Here is a 16873-nt window from a genome sequence, read left to right on the forward strand (position 1 = left end):
TGAAAACTGTGAACGATTTCTGTTTGTGTGTGTGTGTGTGTTCTTGTGCGTTTCATCGCGTATATGTTCTCAGCAACAGTTAATCCGAGTATATGTGAACAACTGGATGCCATCAACCATGCAATATTTGACCTATTTTTTGGAGCACCCATCCATTTCAATGATTTACGGATAGTAGCAAAGATGACTCATTCAAGTTCGATGACAAAGATAAGCAAGAGCTTCTACCATCTCATAATAATGCCCTCCGAAGCATCCGAAGCAAAATAAGAAATGGGAAGAAAGATGCGATTATTGACTCCAACAAAAAATCCCGCAGCAGGATTCCTGGCTCTAAACGACTTACATCAAACCATTGTACAGCCTGAAGATAGTATCATCGAAAACATGGCATTCATTGGACCAAACGTCGACATCGTAAAACAAAACTCTGGTTCAAGATGCTGTCAGGCTACCAGGGATTGAAAAGCGAGATATTGGCATGAAAGGCAATATTTTATCCATCAGGACCAAAAGTCGACTGTTCAGTGGTGACAGAAAGAAAATGCAACACACGCCATTATAATCGCCAATCACGCCACCTGTATCTCCACAAGCATCTGATTGCTCTACTGCTTTTGTGAGCGGCAGACTCAAGATCACAGTCAAACTCACATCGGTCGAAACGATTCCGCTCAGCATCCTCTGATACGCCCTGTCAATACTCCCGAATTTATATATGTAATCCTAGCAGAATATTGACATCCTCACCATTGATAATAGTGTAACTTGATGAATGCATATATGTATGGATGGTGCGGTGTCGTTCCATGCTCTCCCTACATATATAATCGTTCAGTCGTTCCCCTCTTCTACCTCGCTCAACCCTGCACACATGCATACACACGCATCATCCTCGCCATCTTCTTCATCTTCACCCGTACCTGTTCGCAATAAGCAGCCGATATACTGTATTGGTATAGCAGCTATGAAAAATGAAAAACTGTACGAGACAAATTATATATACTTGCGTCAAGCTGAAAGAGCAATCTCTGTCTGTGGGATTTTCTTATATGAAAAAAAAAGTGGAAAACGTTCCTTGAAAAACACCATGATGGAAAGAAAGAATGGGATCCTGGTGTATGATATATAGATGCCTTGTGTTTGTGTGGTTACTGTTGCTGCTGTCGGCATATTATAGTAAACTCGCAAATCCTCTTCATCAACAGCATAAAAGTCACTTTGACATGTGTTTGGGATGAAGGTTTGCCAGATAACACGCAAAGGCAGTCAAAAGGTACTATCCAAAGGAGGTACAAAGGCATCACTGATATGATATTATGTGTATTAACACAATTCACGTGTATCATATTCCAGAATTTTTGATCAATGGGTTAGGCTAACTACTAAGAGTCGATAAATGTAATTGCTAAAGAAGATTTATCCGATTTTGATGTGTATAACGTACGACACATGGCCCGTGCGCGTACCAAAATTAATTACTATCTTTGTAATTTCTACGGTGAAGACATCGATCCGGCAACTCGGCGACCTTGCACAAAGACATGGGCGAGTGACTGATCGCTCCCATTAAACAAAAACTTCTCGACCATCTGCAGAGGCGTCTCGTTACCCATTAGATCCACAGGGCCTTGGCTATCCAGATCCACGACCAATGCATCAAAGGCCTTGCCAACTACGAAATTGCCAGTGGTATCATGAAGACCGAGTACCCGAGCACCGCCCAACGTTGCCAAATACACGAGCTCAGCCGTTCCCAAATGCTCATAATCCTGCTTGCGATCGCGATGGGCCATAAGTGTGCACTTGGAAGCAAAGAACGACGACCGAACTGCATCGAGCATCGATGGTGCAAATCCACCGGCGACATCCGTACCCAGACCGACCTTGATGCCCTTGTTCAAGAAGCGGCGCACATCACACACGCCACTGTGCAAAGAAAAGTTGGAATTGGCGCAATGTGATACACCCGTGTTGTGTTTGGCAAGCATATCAATCTCGTCATCCGTCATGTATACACAGTGGGCCATGTAGCTCTTTTCGCCAAGCAGACCGTGATCTGCATAAATACTGGTGTAGTCTTTTGATTCAGGGAACAAGGAGCACGTAAAGTCGATTTCGTTGGGGTTTTCACAGAGGTGTGTCTGAATCGGCACGTCGTGTTCTTGAGCCAACTTGCCTAGGCCATGCATTAATGCGGATGAACAGGTGATGGCGAACCGTGGTGTTACGACGGGTGTGATGATGGTCTTTTTCGATTGTGTGTACTCGATGAATTCTCTGGTATCGTTCAAACTGGCTTCTGTGGGTTCAATGTAGTAGTCAGGGCTGTTTTGATCCATGTTAACTTTGCCGACATAGGCACGCTGGCCCAATTGTTCGATAGTGTCCACAAGTAATTTACAGGCATCCAGGTGAATTGTTGCAAACCAGCTGCAAGTCGTAGTGCCATTGCGTAGGAATCGCGACACGACCTTGTTGTATGCGTCTTTGGCAACCGCTGGCGACTTGAACGAGGATTCCGCAGGGAACACGTATGTGTTGAGCCATTCGAGGAGCTGCAGATCCATGCCCGAGCCTGCAAACACGTATTGTGGTGCATGCTATATTGTTTTTAACAGAATTAGTAGCTATCCCAACAAGCACAGCATATCTGTCTACTGAAAAGCAGGAGACTCACAGCGTGTGTATCTACGAAGCCGGGAAACAGGAATTGCTGTGGCGTCAGTCGATGCAGCTGGGGGGAACGTCAGTGTTACTTGATAGATTAATCAGGCCCTTTCTTGAGAATATTTGCCCACGCAACAAAATCTGCTAAAACCAACCTTGTACGGCCGATCGAGCCTTTCTAGAACCTTGACAACGTCTTCCACTTCACGCTCCATGGTAACAATGCTGCCCGTGTCATTGTCCACTACGAGCAGGCCATTGCACACAATGTCAAGTTGATTCAGCGAGATTGAATGCACAATGGTACCATAAAATGCGTTGTAAGTCATGTCTCAAGAAACAAATTAGTTAATGATAAGTAAGAAAAAAGAAACAACAAGGGAAATAAAAAAAGGGGGATCTCATATGTGTTTTTATAAGGGTCTTGAAAAGACTGAACGGTATTTTTAGAGGCAATGATAACCAGTGGCGGATCGATTATAGACTCTATTTTCGGTTATACTGCCTTAATGCACACAAATCTGTAAGAGGCCACAGAGAGAGAGAGAGAGAGAGAGAGAAAGAAACGCCACGATGCATGCGCATCACATACTAACAAAGATTCTCTTTCTATTTTGTTTGTTATGGTTGTGAAAACATCCAAAGAATGATCTAAGAAGCTAATATTTTTTACGGAAATTCATCCGCTCGGGTTATAAAGTGATGCTATATGGGGTTTCCTTTCTTTCTTGTTCAACGCAAACGTAACCACTACTAAAACTAAACCAGAAAAGCAAGGATATAACCATGGCTGAAAGGGGAGGGCTGTCGCCACCGAGATCTGATAGACATCATCCGCAGACGCTATCCATGCTGGTAATGCTTCATATGCAGCAATGTTTCAGCCGTAAGATATCAACTCACGTCCTTTTTATAATAGGATTTTAAAGGCGCGCAATATGCTGCAGCTGCGAAATCCGTCAAGGCCGAGCTCGATCATTTAAAGAGTCAGGCGGGTACTGACCGTAAAGTAAGTTCGGCGCATATTGCATTAAAGATAGCAATTATAGTTTTAATCTCTTGATCTAATCATCAGCGATGGTGTTATGTAGCTCAAAACGGAGATGGATGCCTTTTATCTATTATTTACCCGTTATCTGGACGATACTGCCAAAGGCAACAAACTGTAAGCATTTCTTAATATGTCGAATGAGCGTTGAGAGCATATCAATAACATCCAACGAATTATGCAGTGATTGGGACAAGATCCAATCCCCTTCTGAAGAGCAAATTGTGCGATATGACACTATCCCAAAAGCTGGTGCAGAAGACCTGTCAAAGCTTGCCGTGCTCAAACTGAACGGCGGCTTGGGAACAACGATGGGCTGTGTTGGACCCAAATCAGCGATCGAGGTGCGCGACGGCATGACGTTTCTTGACGTGAGCGTGCGCCAGATCGAATACCTCAACAAAAAGCACAATGTGGACGTGCCGTTCATATTGATGAACTCATTCAACACAGACGACGAGACCAAACGTATTGTCAAGAAATACGAAACGCACAATATCAGTATCCATACGTTTGACCAGAGCAAGTATCCCCGTATCAAAAAAGAGTCGCTCTTACCTGTGCCGCGCAAGCCGGGTGCACCCATTGACCAATGGTATCCGCCTGGCCACGGTGATCTTTACGAATCCCTCTACAACTCGGGCATTCTGGATCAGTTGTTATCGCACGGCAAAGAATATCTATTTGTTTCCAACGTGGACAACTTGGGCGCCACGGTCGATGTGAACATCCTGCACCACATGATTGAAAAGGATATGGAGTTTATCATGGAAGTCACTGACAAGACCAAGGCCGATATCAAGGGAGGCACATTGATCGATTATAATGGCCAGATCCGGCTTTTGGAGATCGCCCAGGTGCCCGATGAACATGTGGAGGACTTCAAGTCGATTAAAAAATTCCATATCTTCAATACCAACAACCTGTGGATCAATCTGAAGGCGGTCAAGCGGATCATGGACGAGGACGCCCTGGATCTCGAGATCATTGTCAACAACAAGTCTACGGATAGCGGTGAAAAGGTCATCCAGCTCGAGACTGCAGTAGGTGCTGGTATCAAGCATTTCAAGAATGCCCATGGCGTCAATGTTCCTCGTAACCGCTTCCTGCCGGTCAAGTCAACTTCGGATCTATTCTTGGTCACGTCTGATCTGTACTCGCTGGTGCACGGCGAGCTGTCCATGAACCCCCAACGCATGTTCCATACAACGCCTCTGGTAAAACTTGGAGATGAGTTCAAAAAGGTCAACAACTTTTTGAGCCGGTTTAAGAAGATCCCTCATATTTTGGAGCTCGATCATCTTACAGTGACAGGCGATGTCACGTTTGGTGCAAAGGTCGAGTTGCGTGGAACGGTAATCATCGTCGCCAATCATGGCGAGCGCATTGATATTCCACCCGGCTCTATCTTAGAGAACAAAGTGATTACGGGTAACTTGCGAATCCTCGATCACTGAGTTAGCATTACCAAGATATGACACAGCAGCAACAAACATGCGATACTTTTTTTGATTTACAATTTATTTTATATAAATCTATAAAGAGTAATTTCTAAAGCAGAAACGTAAAGATAGGCAAGAGAACGTGCTAAAATGTTGCGTATGTGAATGCATGCATGTTGGTTCGCTACACGTGTGATGGTTACAGAGGAGTATGTGGCATCATGCTAATAAGAACAAGGAAAAGAAAGAATATATGGAATACAGAATAAGAGAAATATGTGTGTTGTGCGTGTGTGCGAATATATGAATGAAACAGTAAAGGAAGATAAAAGTGGGTAACAAGCTTATGTATTCCATGTCTGTGCAGTTGTAGGGGATGCTCCAATTGAGTAAGATTGTGGTGGTGCAGTAGGGGATGCTCCATTTGAGTAAGAATGTGGTGAGACAAGCGCTGACTGAGCGGGTGCATTTGGATCTGGTACGTAGCTTTGCATTGTTGGATACGCGAATGAATTGGCTATAGATGGAGGTGCTGCTGATGGCCTGCTAGCATCAAACATAATCTGTCCGAATAGCGCACTGTCGTTGAGGAAATCGAAGCTGTCAAAGTCTATATCACCGGGCATTATACCATAGTTCGGAAGGTCGTCATTGAGTATGGATGAAAATGCAGGTTGCTGTTGCGGGGGCGGTTGTGGTTGAGGTGCTGGTTGTGATTGATGATTCTGTGGTGGTGGTGGTGGTGGTGGCACTAACTGTGGTTGTTGATGCTGTGGCTGCTGCTGCTGCTGTATTGGTTGAGGTTGTTGCACTGATAGCGTGTCCCGTTGAGGAATTGAGGTCATTGCATTGATACCATTTGGAGGTGCAGCAGCAGAAAAGTAAGATTCGACTTTCGGATACTGGAAGTCGTTTGGTGTGCCTGATGGGGTTGCAGTGGTAGTTCCTGACGGCGTCATTGTATCAACTGGAGGTGTGTACGTTGAGTTGTCGGTCTTGAAGTCATACGGAAATCCTTGTCGTTGTTGAGGCTGGTACAATCGGCTATGCGCGACCAAGAGATCACTTGCCGTGCTTGCAAGCCTTTCACACATGGGCCAGTAAGGTTTCAGTCCCTAATAATATCCAGATGCGATCGTTTAGCGTTTTTGTTCAGCTCACGCTTCAGCCGAAACAATAGAAGAAAACCTACGTCAATCAAATCATATAAGATCTTGAGAGCATTGCTACTCTTTCGGCAAGCATCAGGTCCTTTGGAGAACGTAGATGTCATGAGCACAGTAGCGAATACATAAGCAGAATATCCCATGAATGGCAACACATTGTAACCACATAGATCACGCATGGAGCGGAACACGCCAGTGCCTGTCCGAACGCTTGTCTTACACGTGTCAATGCTGGCCTGTATGGCGCGATATACGTCCGGATCCACATCACCCGGTCGAATGTCACCGTATGCCAAACTGCCACGATGTAAGACCATCAACGAAGAGCACCACACTGCATGTATTGACAACCAAATGTTAAAGTATGTGAAGCCGGCACTGTCCTTGTGAAAATCGAGATTCTTTGGTGTAAATTGGAATCGTTCAGGCAGATTGTCTTTCCATAATCGTAACCGTGTATCCAAACCCGCATATTCTGGAACTGGAGGCCATTGGATCGACGTCGAATCCGACTTTGACCGACTCATGACCGTGTTGACTTCACCAAAAATCTCCATAATCTTCATGTAATGTCGTGAAATGTCCATGAGTGAATCGTTGGCAATGCGTTTGTTGGTCGCAGAAATGTTCGAGTCGGAATCACGCAGCACCATGCTTTCTGGAATGCTGGGTGGGTGTGCATCGACTTCGCTTTTCGTGATACTTTGTGGTCGGTTCGTGCCGGCACTGGTAAATCTTACACCGAGAATAGGAGAAGTTTAAAATAAGTTAGCTCATTCATCTTTCTCAAAAAGTAGAGAAATGGAAAGTTTTGTCGTACTTGTCGATACCATAGCAGCTCCAGAAAATACGTCGACGTAGTGACATGGCAACCGTATCTATCGTACCGTCCTTGGATAGGATGGGTGTACTCAGCGTCTCTTCCTTGTTCAACCCAAGTTCTTGACAAAACCTAAATTTGGTTGTGGCGTGAGTATGGTTATTATTGACTATAACCAAAAGCTGTAAGCCAAATATAACGAAGGGATCCCCTCACAAAAAAAAAGATATATATCTTACCGTACTGCCAATCCTGTATAAATCCATGCTTTTGAGCCCGATGCACGTCCGTATTCAAGACATGCCATGATGCCCCAAAACTGGAGATTTGGTAGCGTCGGTTCAAGCATACTAGCATCGATCAACGATGTCGCCTTTGCTGCAAATCGTTCACCCGCCCAGTAGGGTGGATCTGTTTTGATGCTCGGATCGTCGGAATACCTGTTGCAGAAATTGATCGGTCATCATCATTATTATGTCTACAATGCTGAGAGAAACAAGTAGATGTGCAAATTTATACCTGGCACCAATAGCAAGCACGCTCCACAACAGTGGTTTGGAAACGGTTCCGTCTTCAACGGATTGCTTCAGCGTTGCTTTGTGCACAAAGGGGAATACAGAATTGATATACTTGAAGAACAAGTCGACTAGATGCATTATGACCTCCTTTGATGGCAAACCCTCGTTTTCCTCTGCGATGCGTTGGACAGGATCTTTATCGTTCATATTAGAGCCAATATGTTTAGTTATATCTATTTGTTGCACTATAATATTCCCAATCATCGCTGTGCCATTACCTCGAGTATACGATGGTTGACTGGGTAGCATTGAACGCATAGGCAGCGGCGACTCTTCTCCACTGCTTTCACTGAGTAATGCTGCAGTACCACCTAGTCGCACAAGCCGTCGTTCCATCTGGGCCAGACGTTCTTCAAGAAGCTGCACGTATCCCTTTCGTGGTCCGCGCTTTTTGCTCTCTGTGTATTCGCACTGGGTGTTTGCTTCTTGGCAATGAAGACATTCTGGTTTTGTGCCGTCGCATTTAATCTAAATAAGAAAACAAAAGGGCCTTTTGTCAGCGATTCAAAAAAAAAATAGCCACGAAGTTTAAAGTACAGGGAGAGAAAGTTGACATGATCACTCATGTCGAAAATGGTTCTTTGACGGCCAACCTTCTTCTTTCTACACAATACACAAGCTTGGGTAGCGCGTACGCGCTTTTTGCCATTCTCGTGTCGTAGGTGTTCGGCATCGCTGTCGTGTTCCATGGTATGAGTGCATAAATTGGCTTGACAAGCGATTCTCGTTTTTTCTTTTTTGGTAAAGGATAAAAAAAAAGAATGGGAAAAAGAACAAAAAATATGTTGAAATTGGATAAATCCCGACGATATACTCGGGTTGTCGTTAAGCCACGGTCAATGCTCTCTAATTCCTTCTATTCTTGTTCAAAGAAAGCAACGTATTTCTTTTCAATGTTATCTTTGTTTCGTAGAAGGAAAAAAAAAAAAAAGAGGAAAAAGAAGCGAACGAGTTCAAGGTTCAGAAAACGTAAAAAAAGAAAGGCAGAAAGAAATAAAGTTCGATCCCCATTTTAATAGCCTTTTTCGTACTGCTCTTTCTTGTCTGTAAGCGGCACATACTAAAGCATGGGCGGGGGTGTTAGTAAAGCATTTAAGCTCCGCGTCCTGAGCCGTGAGCCGGGGATTGTTGTGATAAACTTACCATTACACCCAGCCATTTTTCTTCTCGAACCGTTCCATCTTCCTGCTTGCGATAAATCATGATTGACTGCGACGCCGTGCCCACCGGTGAGAACAGCCTACATGCATTGCAAAAATAACACATCAGAGACAATGTGCTCATGAGTAATGCTATTTCTTGACTCATCCTATATTCTACATAGAAACCCCCCAAAAAGACATACAATCCTGGTGCCTTCAATTGCCTCAATAATTCGGTAGGTTTCTCGCTAGCAGCGGCACCCACATGGCTACAGAAATCCCAAAAAGAAATCCCGGTTAAAAGAATCCCCATTCTCGGTAGCTTTATATAGCCGCGCTCTCTCCTCCCATCCCTCCCCTTTCTCATTATCTTGCATACATGCAATCGTAAGGCGAATCCTCGGGATATCCTTGACGCCCGTCGCCCGCGACAAACTTGACCCTTCCAGCTACCATCCAATCCTTGTGATGTTTTTTCACATTGCGCTCGCTGATGTCCACGAGCTCTTGGATATGCTCAATGCCTATCACCCGACCTTCTGGTCCGACCTATTGTATGATAATAGATACAGGAGAAAATTATGCAGGTTTAGGAGCAGTAGCCGCATGTTTCATCTTTTTGGTAGCCATCCAGATATCTTACCATATTCGCCATGCACGCTGTTAAGTAACCACTTCCAGATCCAACATCCAGCGCTATCAACGCAATACAGAAGAAAAGAAATTTAGAAATTTTCTCTCAAAAGGCTGTGTGTGCCTATTATTCTATCTCAAAGGCATCATCTTGCCTCTCATTCCTGGTTTCAGGAAATCCTGCATCTTTTCCAATGCGTAACCATGCATATGCCTGTTGTATTTTGTTAAAAGAAGAGTGATGTTGGTGGTGGTGGTGGTGGTATTAGTCAATGTATCAGGAAGGACGAAAAACCTTCGGCTTTGTATTCAATGTTACTTACGGTGCAGATATGGTAGCGCCAAACCCGATGCTTTGAGGCTCATCGTGATACGCATACCGAGGTGCGTAATCCTTCCTATATCAACACACATAACCAAGTGTTATTGGCCGTCATGTGCAATTGGTCAGATTCGCAACGATCAAGTATGGAAAGACACACCTGTCAATCGCCTTCATGGTGTTACGCACGCGTTCACTTTTAATGATTTTTTCTTTAAAGAGATTCTCCACCAGTTCCACATTCGATGCACCTGTGTCTATCGTTAAGCTTTGCATTGTGTTTTATTCTTTTTCTCAAATAAAGCTTTAAAAAAAACCTGAACAGCGCCATGCCATTGTTGATTTTTTAACGGTATATACGCGTTGAGATTACAAGGGGTTGAGGTTACTCGAAAGAAACAAAAACCGAGAGAGAAAATCATATGGACGTCACTGTCTGCATGATTGAATAATTTGCTCATTCTTCTAACATATTCTTTTACTGGCACTACTGCTGGCACTACTATTACTACTACTTACACCTTTGATTACTTCCACATCAGTTTTCTTCCCCCTCTCCTTTGGTTGCAGATCATTTTCGAACCCTTTGCAAGTTACAAACGTTAGGAGAAAAATAGCGATGGTTCTTTGATCCGATCTGTGGAAGGGACAACGTTAATCCATCAGTCAATGCAGCGGAACTCGGGTAAAGTTCACTTCCCTTCCCGCACAAACCGCAACTTCTTTTTCTGGAAACGAAAATGTTTACTCGGGCCGTCCATCTGGCTAAAGTTTTGGGTGATAATTTCATCGTCTCGGGTTAAAGATCACGCATTATTATTATTACATACGTGTGTAGTGTTCGAGCTTATAGAATCCCTGCAAGTACTGGCATGGAAGGAATGTGCCGGGCCCTTGGGTAATCTTTATCACATCTTAGCCAGCGCGACGTCAACAATCTCTTCACCGCCTCTTTCTGATCTACAGAAACGCTGGCATGTAGAGTTATTAGACTTCCAAGCTTTGATCCCAGTCAAGTGACAGTTTTCTATGATTTAACGAAGCAATTTTCAGTCGATTTTCTTCTTATTCCCAGGAATATCATACGTGCTACTATCAGAATCCCACGCGATTTTTGTTTAAAGTAGTACATACATTCTATACTCGCTTAAAATGTGCTGAAGTAAGAAAATGTCCAGTAAAAAAGCAACATTATGGCCGCGTGTAGTATAACATCGCCATCCCGCCGTATATAAACGTAACATATACCTATTACAGCATCATTGATGTGATAGCACTGATCCGTATTTATCAGATAATAATACAGTAGTGACAATCAGATTTATTTTTTTGGTTCTGTTAATACATAATCTATATTTTCATCATGTGATTGTGAAAGCTATTATATTGTTGAGCAGTCTTGAACATGGCTGCTTCAATTTTGGAATGGTTTACAACCTTAATGTCAGCTCGAATCAAGAAATGACTCTTGTATCACGCTTGTTTTCTTCTTTTATGTATTACCAGTATATTTGTTAAACTGGTACAGCGAATAACACCCGTTTCATTGAAATCGTTCCGAGATCGGTTGAAGGAAAAGAGGCCTGCTACTAAGATCATCGATACACAAATGATATAACGCTTTGTGGCTATGTTTGCTCACATGTAGTATATATAGTTATGTGATCTTCGACCAATGGGAAATTTGTCGTGGCTTTGAAAGAAGGGAGAGGCGATGTATTTTGATCAATGTTCCACATTAAATGATCGATCAACCATGAGGCTTTTTTTCTTTTGTTTATCTATTTTTATCTCTGATGATAATTTGATACTGTAAAATGGTAACGAAAGAAGCATTGAGCTCTGCTGACAGGTTTGTTTTGGGCTTACTCACGGATGATTATATTCTAGTAAACTGCCGGTTTCTATTTTTTTTATATATGGGGACATGTGGAAATGTATGTATGTAGTACACATGGACCATGCTTCTTTGAAAAACATCAGGAGGAGAAATAAGAAACAGTGTCGGTATGATATTATGTATACAGTGCCCACGCGATAACTTGATCTCCTCCGTGACGCCCAATTGTGATCAAGTCATCGAAATATCAAGTTATAGTGATATAGTGAGTAGCAGCTAAATCGTTCATTGGTGATGCAAAAACATGATCCATTCAACGAATCATCAAGTAATATCAGTATCAATTTATCGCGTGGGCAGTACAGTAGTCGCTGCTCATCATCATACGTCCTATATGTTTTCGCTTCCAGTTATGCATCTTCCAACATTAATACTAGACCGTTCTATCCAGCAAAAACCAGGCGAGTACACCTGTTTTAAAAAAATAAAAACCCGTATGATTTTTTTGTTGATCGATTCGTTTTCTTGTTTCTCCTCTACGAAAAAGCACCTGTTCTCCACAATATAATATCATCATCTTGAAATAATGCAATGCATTGACTTCTTACTCGATAGTAACCTGGAATCACACCTGTCAAGCGAATGTTCCGCTTTTTGTAAATCTGTTTACGTATGAACCTTTGTTTGTGTTTTCTTGGCACAAGCAAAGCAGTTTATGTTTTGTTTCTCTCAAACATGACCGAGTTACTGAGAAAAAAACCTGTCTACAGGAGGTTGTGAAATAGGCCTCTTTTAAGTCAAAACGGATCCTACATCCTTAAACATATTGTATACAGCTTTGTTTTATGGCATCTAGTTTCTAGCGTATGGTCCGCTATGCCATCATCATAATTATAATGACTATAATAATACTCCTGCAAACATCTAACATCATTTTTTGCATTAAGTCTGATGAGTAATATATCATGCTTAGATAAAAAGTTTTTGATTTTTTTTCAAGCCAGGGTGGAGCCAAGTTGTTGCAGGTCGATTGTACATTGACCAGTAGCGAACAAGTTAGCAATAATCTGCTTTCGTCTAAATACATTGCTACATACAGTATAACGATACCGTGTCACCAACCGTGAGAAAAGCATCACTTACTGACAGGTTCTGAACGCGAAGGTAAAGATGGAGAGATACTATTCTACGAGCTAGCGCTCTACCCTTTACGCTGTGATGATTACACTTTATCATGATCATTACTTCCTACACCAAGTCTTATTGCTGTAAAGGGCTTGTCCTGTTGGATGGTATAACTCCTAGCGTCCAAAAAAAAGTATATATAAAGAGGGCCATTCACAGCTTCATTTTGCTACTTACACACACATCGTTCTGTGCTCTCTTATACTACCTTTCTCCTCAAAACAACTCAACATGCGTCTCAATATCGCTCTTTCCGTTGCTGCCATGGCCATCCTCTCCAGTGTACAGGGATCGCCTATCTCTTTGGCTCGCCGTGATGATGAAAAGTCAGTCGATGGAAAATACTACGATGGCGGATATGACAAGGACTATGACCACGATGGCTACTACCGTGGTGATTATGGCAAGGGCTACGACCATGATGGCTACTACCGTGGTGTTTATGGCAAGGGCTACGACCATGATGGCTACTACCGTGGTGATTACGGCAAGGGCTATGACCACGATGGCTACTACCGTGGTGATTATGGTAAGGGCTATGACCACGATGGCTACTACCGTGGTGATTATGGCAAGGGCCATAGAGGATCCGCTATGTACAAGGACGAATACGGAAATTACGTCTCCAAGGCTGGCTACTATGACAAGAAGAGCGGCAAGTTCATTGGCAGCCTTGCCGTCTATGGCAAAAACGCCGATAAGTACGATTACAAGGACGTCTATGGCAGCGCTGCATTTTACGACAGCAAGCCCAACAAGTACGGTTATAAATATGGTGATGCTGGATACTACGATTACTATGGCTACTACCGTGGTGATTATGGCAAGGGCTACGACCATGATGGCTACTACCGTGGTGGTTATGGCAAGGGCTATGACCGTGATGGCAAATATGACGACCATGACGGCAAGTACGACGACCATGATGGCAAGTACGACGACCACGATGGCAAGTACGACGACCACGATGGCAAGTACGACGACCACGATGGCAAACACGACGACCATGATGGCAAGTACGACGACCATGATGGCAAGTACGACGACCATGATGGCAAGTACGACGACCATGACGGTAAGCACGACAATCACAAAGACAAGCGCGACGACCATGATGGCAAATATGACGACCACGATGGCAAGTACGATGACCATGATGGCAAATATGACGACCACGATGGCAAATATGATGACCACGATGGCAAATATGACGACCATGATGGCAAATATGATGACCATGATGGCAAGTACGACGACCATGATGGCAAATATGACTACTATGACGGCAAGTACGACGACCACGATGGCAAATATGACGACCACAAGGGCAAGGACGATAAGGACGGCAAGTAATATAAAGCCCTTCGACTCTTTTGTTTCTTTTTCCTTTCCATCTCTAAAAAAGTTATCTAGCAGTACCTCATTCCTCTTTTCTTTGTCTTGTATTCGAAATCAAATCATCATAGCAGTACCCAAAACCTTTTTTTCTTTTCTGTAACACCACCAAGTAACTCAAAAGCCTAACAAGAAGCTGGTTTTAAATTCCTTTGTTATTATATTCTGTGCAGTATCTTCTCTTTCCTTTGTCAAGAATAAATGATCTTTCTCCTTTGAACTCATCTGTATTCTTCCTTCGAGTATGTATAGTCCGCTGCTTGATTATGTACAAAAGATCCCTATAAGAGATAGCTTTATCAACAACAACAACAACACCAAGACGCACATGTATGCTGCTTTCTCCATAGAAAATGAAATTGCCACTAATGCGTGAGAATGTGCAGCGATAAGGAGGTTGCAGGCTCCGCTTCTCATTGGATAAGCCGATCAAAGAGATAAGCTTATTTTGGCATATCAGGAATCTTAAAAAAATGCTTCATTCTCCAGGACAGTCAAAAATAAAGAGGTTAGATTACGAGTGTGTGTGTGTGTGTGTGTGTGTTATATGCGGGGAGATCGCTGATGATTATTGGATCAGACACACGTAGACAGGACAAGGACATGGCTGGTTGAACCCCCCCCTCTTACTCTCTGCATTACAAAATTGACCACGATTCAAACGACCAAGCATAAATATGCGTGAGATTCAAAGCGACTAGCCATTCATGTTGTAGCTGCGTACAGTATAAAAGGCCCACGGATGCTATAGCTTATCTCTTTCTAATTTCACCATGGAAGACTTTCGAATATGCATGCACAGTTCTTTCTTTCTGAGATTACAAGGGTGTTTGTTCCCCTATCGTGGCAAGGCAGTGTGAATCGGTTTCCATGGTGTCACAGCAGCCAATGTTGCTATAGCGCATACATTTGAAGCTGTGTTGTGTTTATTATGCAGAGAGAGAGAGAGAGAGGAGGGGGGGGGGCGTAACTCACATTTGAGAGCGAAAAGACGCCCTGTTGTCCATTTCATGCATTGTCGTCAAGTGAGCAGGTGTGTGTTGTTATGATGAAATGTGACCCAAACACTTGGACCTTTTGTTGACGTGGTACAACAACAAAAAGCAACCAAACAAAAAAATGCTTATCGGTTCTTTTTTAATAATTGTTGTTATTATTCCTGCGACAAGAATAAAAGGTGGTGTTTTTTTGATTTGATACAGGCGAAATGTGCAAAGTGGAATAATGCATGTGGGTAGTAGGTGATGGCGATGGGTGGGCTGGAAAAAAGAGAAGAGGACGTTGGCATATGAGAAAGCAAAATGAACAACAAAATAGCAAATGGAGAGTAGAAAACTGCAAAAGGGATAAGAAGAAGAAGAAGAAGACTGGGTGATTATTTTTTTCTTTTTGATTTGGGCAGAAAGAGAGGGAGATATGTGCATGATGGGGATGATGGGGATTGACGGCTGTGACTAACCATCATTATTTCAGTGAGGCATTGGTGCTACCGTACGACATGGACCGCCTTCTGGCGCCTTCAAACGCATGCTGTAGCGACAGACCGGTCGGCATAAAGTAGCTCGGCATGGACGACGCCATGTCAACAGTGCCGTTGGCAGTCGCGTTGGACGAGGACGAGGGCGAGCTGGCCTGTGATGACGAGCCTGGCGATTGCTGTGTCGGTGATAAGAGCCCCGTGGGGATGAATGACAAGGACGTTGTGTTGATGAGTGGCGGTTGCTGTTTCTTCTGCTGCTGCTGCTGCTGCTGCTGCTGATGATGATGATGATGATGATGATGGTATTGCTGTTGCTGTAGCGCATTGGTCTCGGACATACGCCGTTGATGGAACGGAGCACACGCCGATGTGTGTGAGGCAAAGGTGTCGGTCTTTTCAAACGTTCTTCCACACTTGCAACGAAAAGGCATTTTGAAAGAAGAAAGTAAAAAAAAGAGGGAGAAAAAGAAAGAAGAGGGAGGGAGTTTGCTGATGGGAAAGAAAATTGGGGGAAAAAATCAAATGGGAGAGTGGCACCCTCTCCTCCAACCAACCAACCAACCAACCCTCCACAAGCATCTGCTTGGAGACAGGTCTTCATACGTCACCCGCCCAAAAAGTTGGTGGCCACATGATCCCTTCCTTTTAAATGCTCCCCTCCTCCCCGCAACTTTCGCAGTTCGCAGCAGCAGCATTATCCCACTCTTCTCGTCGAAAAGCTTCTTTGATTTCAAACTGAGCTCGTTCTAAAACAACACTAAAAACGCAGATGATGATGGAGCCAGGAGGATCTGCCCAATAGTAATCCATCGTCCGTCCAGTGGCAACATCTTTCCTCAAGTAGTGGGGGGGGGTGATGCTTTACCAGCTAAATCTAAGCGTAAAGTAGCTGCCTTTGCTCTCGGGCTACAGATGTTGCAGTGCTGGCCTACGTTGATAGGTGCATGCAAGCAACAACTTGCTTTTTATGGACTGTTTTGGTCAAATAGCAACACAGCAGCACATTTTTCATGCAAAATATGTTTTGAGTTACCCAGTCCCTCTGGTGCTGCTACTGTGCAGTATTACTTTTTCACATGGGGGCCATACTAACATGTTCTAGCAAGGTAAATCTCTTGTATCTGTTATAGATCCAGAATCTACCAATGTGAT

At 43.5% G+C, this 16873-nt stretch overlaps 8 protein-coding genes across 8 annotated transcripts; 1 reads left to right on the forward strand and 7 right to left on the reverse strand.

The window, feature by feature from the left end:
• Window positions 1-1289: 1289 nt before the first annotated feature.
• Window positions 1290-3338, reverse strand: BDB00DRAFT_964390 (guanine deaminase). Its single transcript, XM_053129768.1, has 4 exons — window positions 3316-3338; window positions 2826-3193; window positions 2681-2737; window positions 1290-2603 (listed from the first exon to the last, which is right to left on the reverse strand). The coding sequence occupies exons 2-4, from the start codon at window positions 2997-2999 to the stop codon at window positions 1497-1499; spliced, it is 1338 nt and encodes a 445-aa protein (XP_052974224.1). The 5' UTR covers window positions 3000-3193; window positions 3316-3338; the 3' UTR covers window positions 1290-1496.
• Window positions 3339-3456: 118 nt separating this feature from the next.
• On the forward strand, window positions 3457-5175 carry BDB00DRAFT_877947 (UTP--glucose-1-phosphate uridylyltransferase family; the record flags this gene model as incomplete). The annotated part of the gene is made up of 4 exons (XM_053127675.1): window positions 3457-3525; window positions 3590-3679; window positions 3762-3835; window positions 3903-5175. 4 exons carry the CDS (start codon window positions 3457-3459, stop codon window positions 5173-5175), a joined length of 1506 nt encoding a protein of 501 aa, XP_052974225.1.
• BDB00DRAFT_850854 (uncharacterized protein) lies at window positions 5143-5911 on the reverse strand. The gene has a single exon (XM_053125467.1). It carries the CDS (start codon window positions 5784-5786, stop codon window positions 5505-5507), a length of 282 nt encoding a protein of 93 aa, XP_052974226.1. The 5' UTR covers window positions 5787-5911; the 3' UTR covers window positions 5143-5504.
• On the reverse strand, window positions 5820-8655 carry BDB00DRAFT_850856 (fungal-specific transcription factor domain-containing protein). Its single transcript, XM_053125468.1, has 6 exons — window positions 8318-8655; window positions 7943-8192; window positions 7666-7858; window positions 7386-7586; window positions 7147-7278; window positions 5820-7061 (listed from the first exon to the last, which is right to left on the reverse strand). The coding sequence occupies exons 1-6, from the start codon at window positions 8411-8413 to the stop codon at window positions 6269-6271; spliced, it is 1665 nt and encodes a 554-aa protein (XP_052974227.1). The 5' UTR covers window positions 8414-8655; the 3' UTR covers window positions 5820-6268.
• Window positions 8656-8736: 81 nt separating this feature from the next.
• Window positions 8737-9998, reverse strand: BDB00DRAFT_885022 (protein-L-isoaspartate O-methyltransferase; the record flags this gene model as incomplete). Its single annotated transcript, XM_053128377.1, has 8 exons — window positions 8737-8784; window positions 8868-8964; window positions 9070-9135; window positions 9246-9415; window positions 9510-9562; window positions 9655-9713; window positions 9823-9897; window positions 9982-9998. 8 exons carry the CDS (start codon window positions 9996-9998, stop codon window positions 8737-8739), a joined length of 585 nt encoding a protein of 194 aa, XP_052974228.1.
• A 3033-nt stretch (window positions 9999-13031) lies between these two features.
• BDB00DRAFT_850866 (uncharacterized protein) lies at window positions 13032-13668 on the reverse strand. The gene has a single exon (XM_053125469.1). The coding sequence runs from the start codon at window positions 13426-13428 to the stop codon at window positions 13174-13176; it is 255 nt and encodes an 84-aa protein (XP_052974229.1). The 5' UTR covers window positions 13429-13668; the 3' UTR covers window positions 13032-13173.
• A 1444-nt stretch (window positions 13669-15112) lies between these two features.
• BDB00DRAFT_983142 (uncharacterized protein) lies at window positions 15113-15868 on the reverse strand. The gene is made up of 2 exons (XM_053129996.1): window positions 15701-15868; window positions 15113-15500 (listed from the first exon to the last, which is right to left on the reverse strand). The coding sequence occupies exons 1-2, from the start codon at window positions 15704-15706 to the stop codon at window positions 15285-15287; spliced, it is 222 nt and encodes a 73-aa protein (XP_052974230.1). The 5' UTR covers window positions 15707-15868; the 3' UTR covers window positions 15113-15284.
• On the reverse strand, window positions 15706-16152 carry BDB00DRAFT_773460 (uncharacterized protein; the record flags this gene model as incomplete). The annotated part of the gene is made up of 2 exons (XM_053120098.1): window positions 15706-15868; window positions 16058-16152. The coding sequence occupies 2 exons, from the start codon at window positions 16150-16152 to the stop codon at window positions 15706-15708; spliced, it is 258 nt and encodes an 85-aa protein (XP_052974231.1).
• Between the last annotated feature and the right edge of the window lie 721 nt (window positions 16153-16873).

This window comes from Zychaea mexicana (assembly GCF_025766255.1).
Source record: "Zychaea mexicana strain RSA 1403 chromosome Unknown BDB00scaffold_121, whole genome shotgun sequence".
Lineage (NCBI taxonomy): Eukaryota > Fungi > Mucoromycota > Mucoromycetes > Mucorales > Lichtheimiaceae > Zychaea > Zychaea mexicana.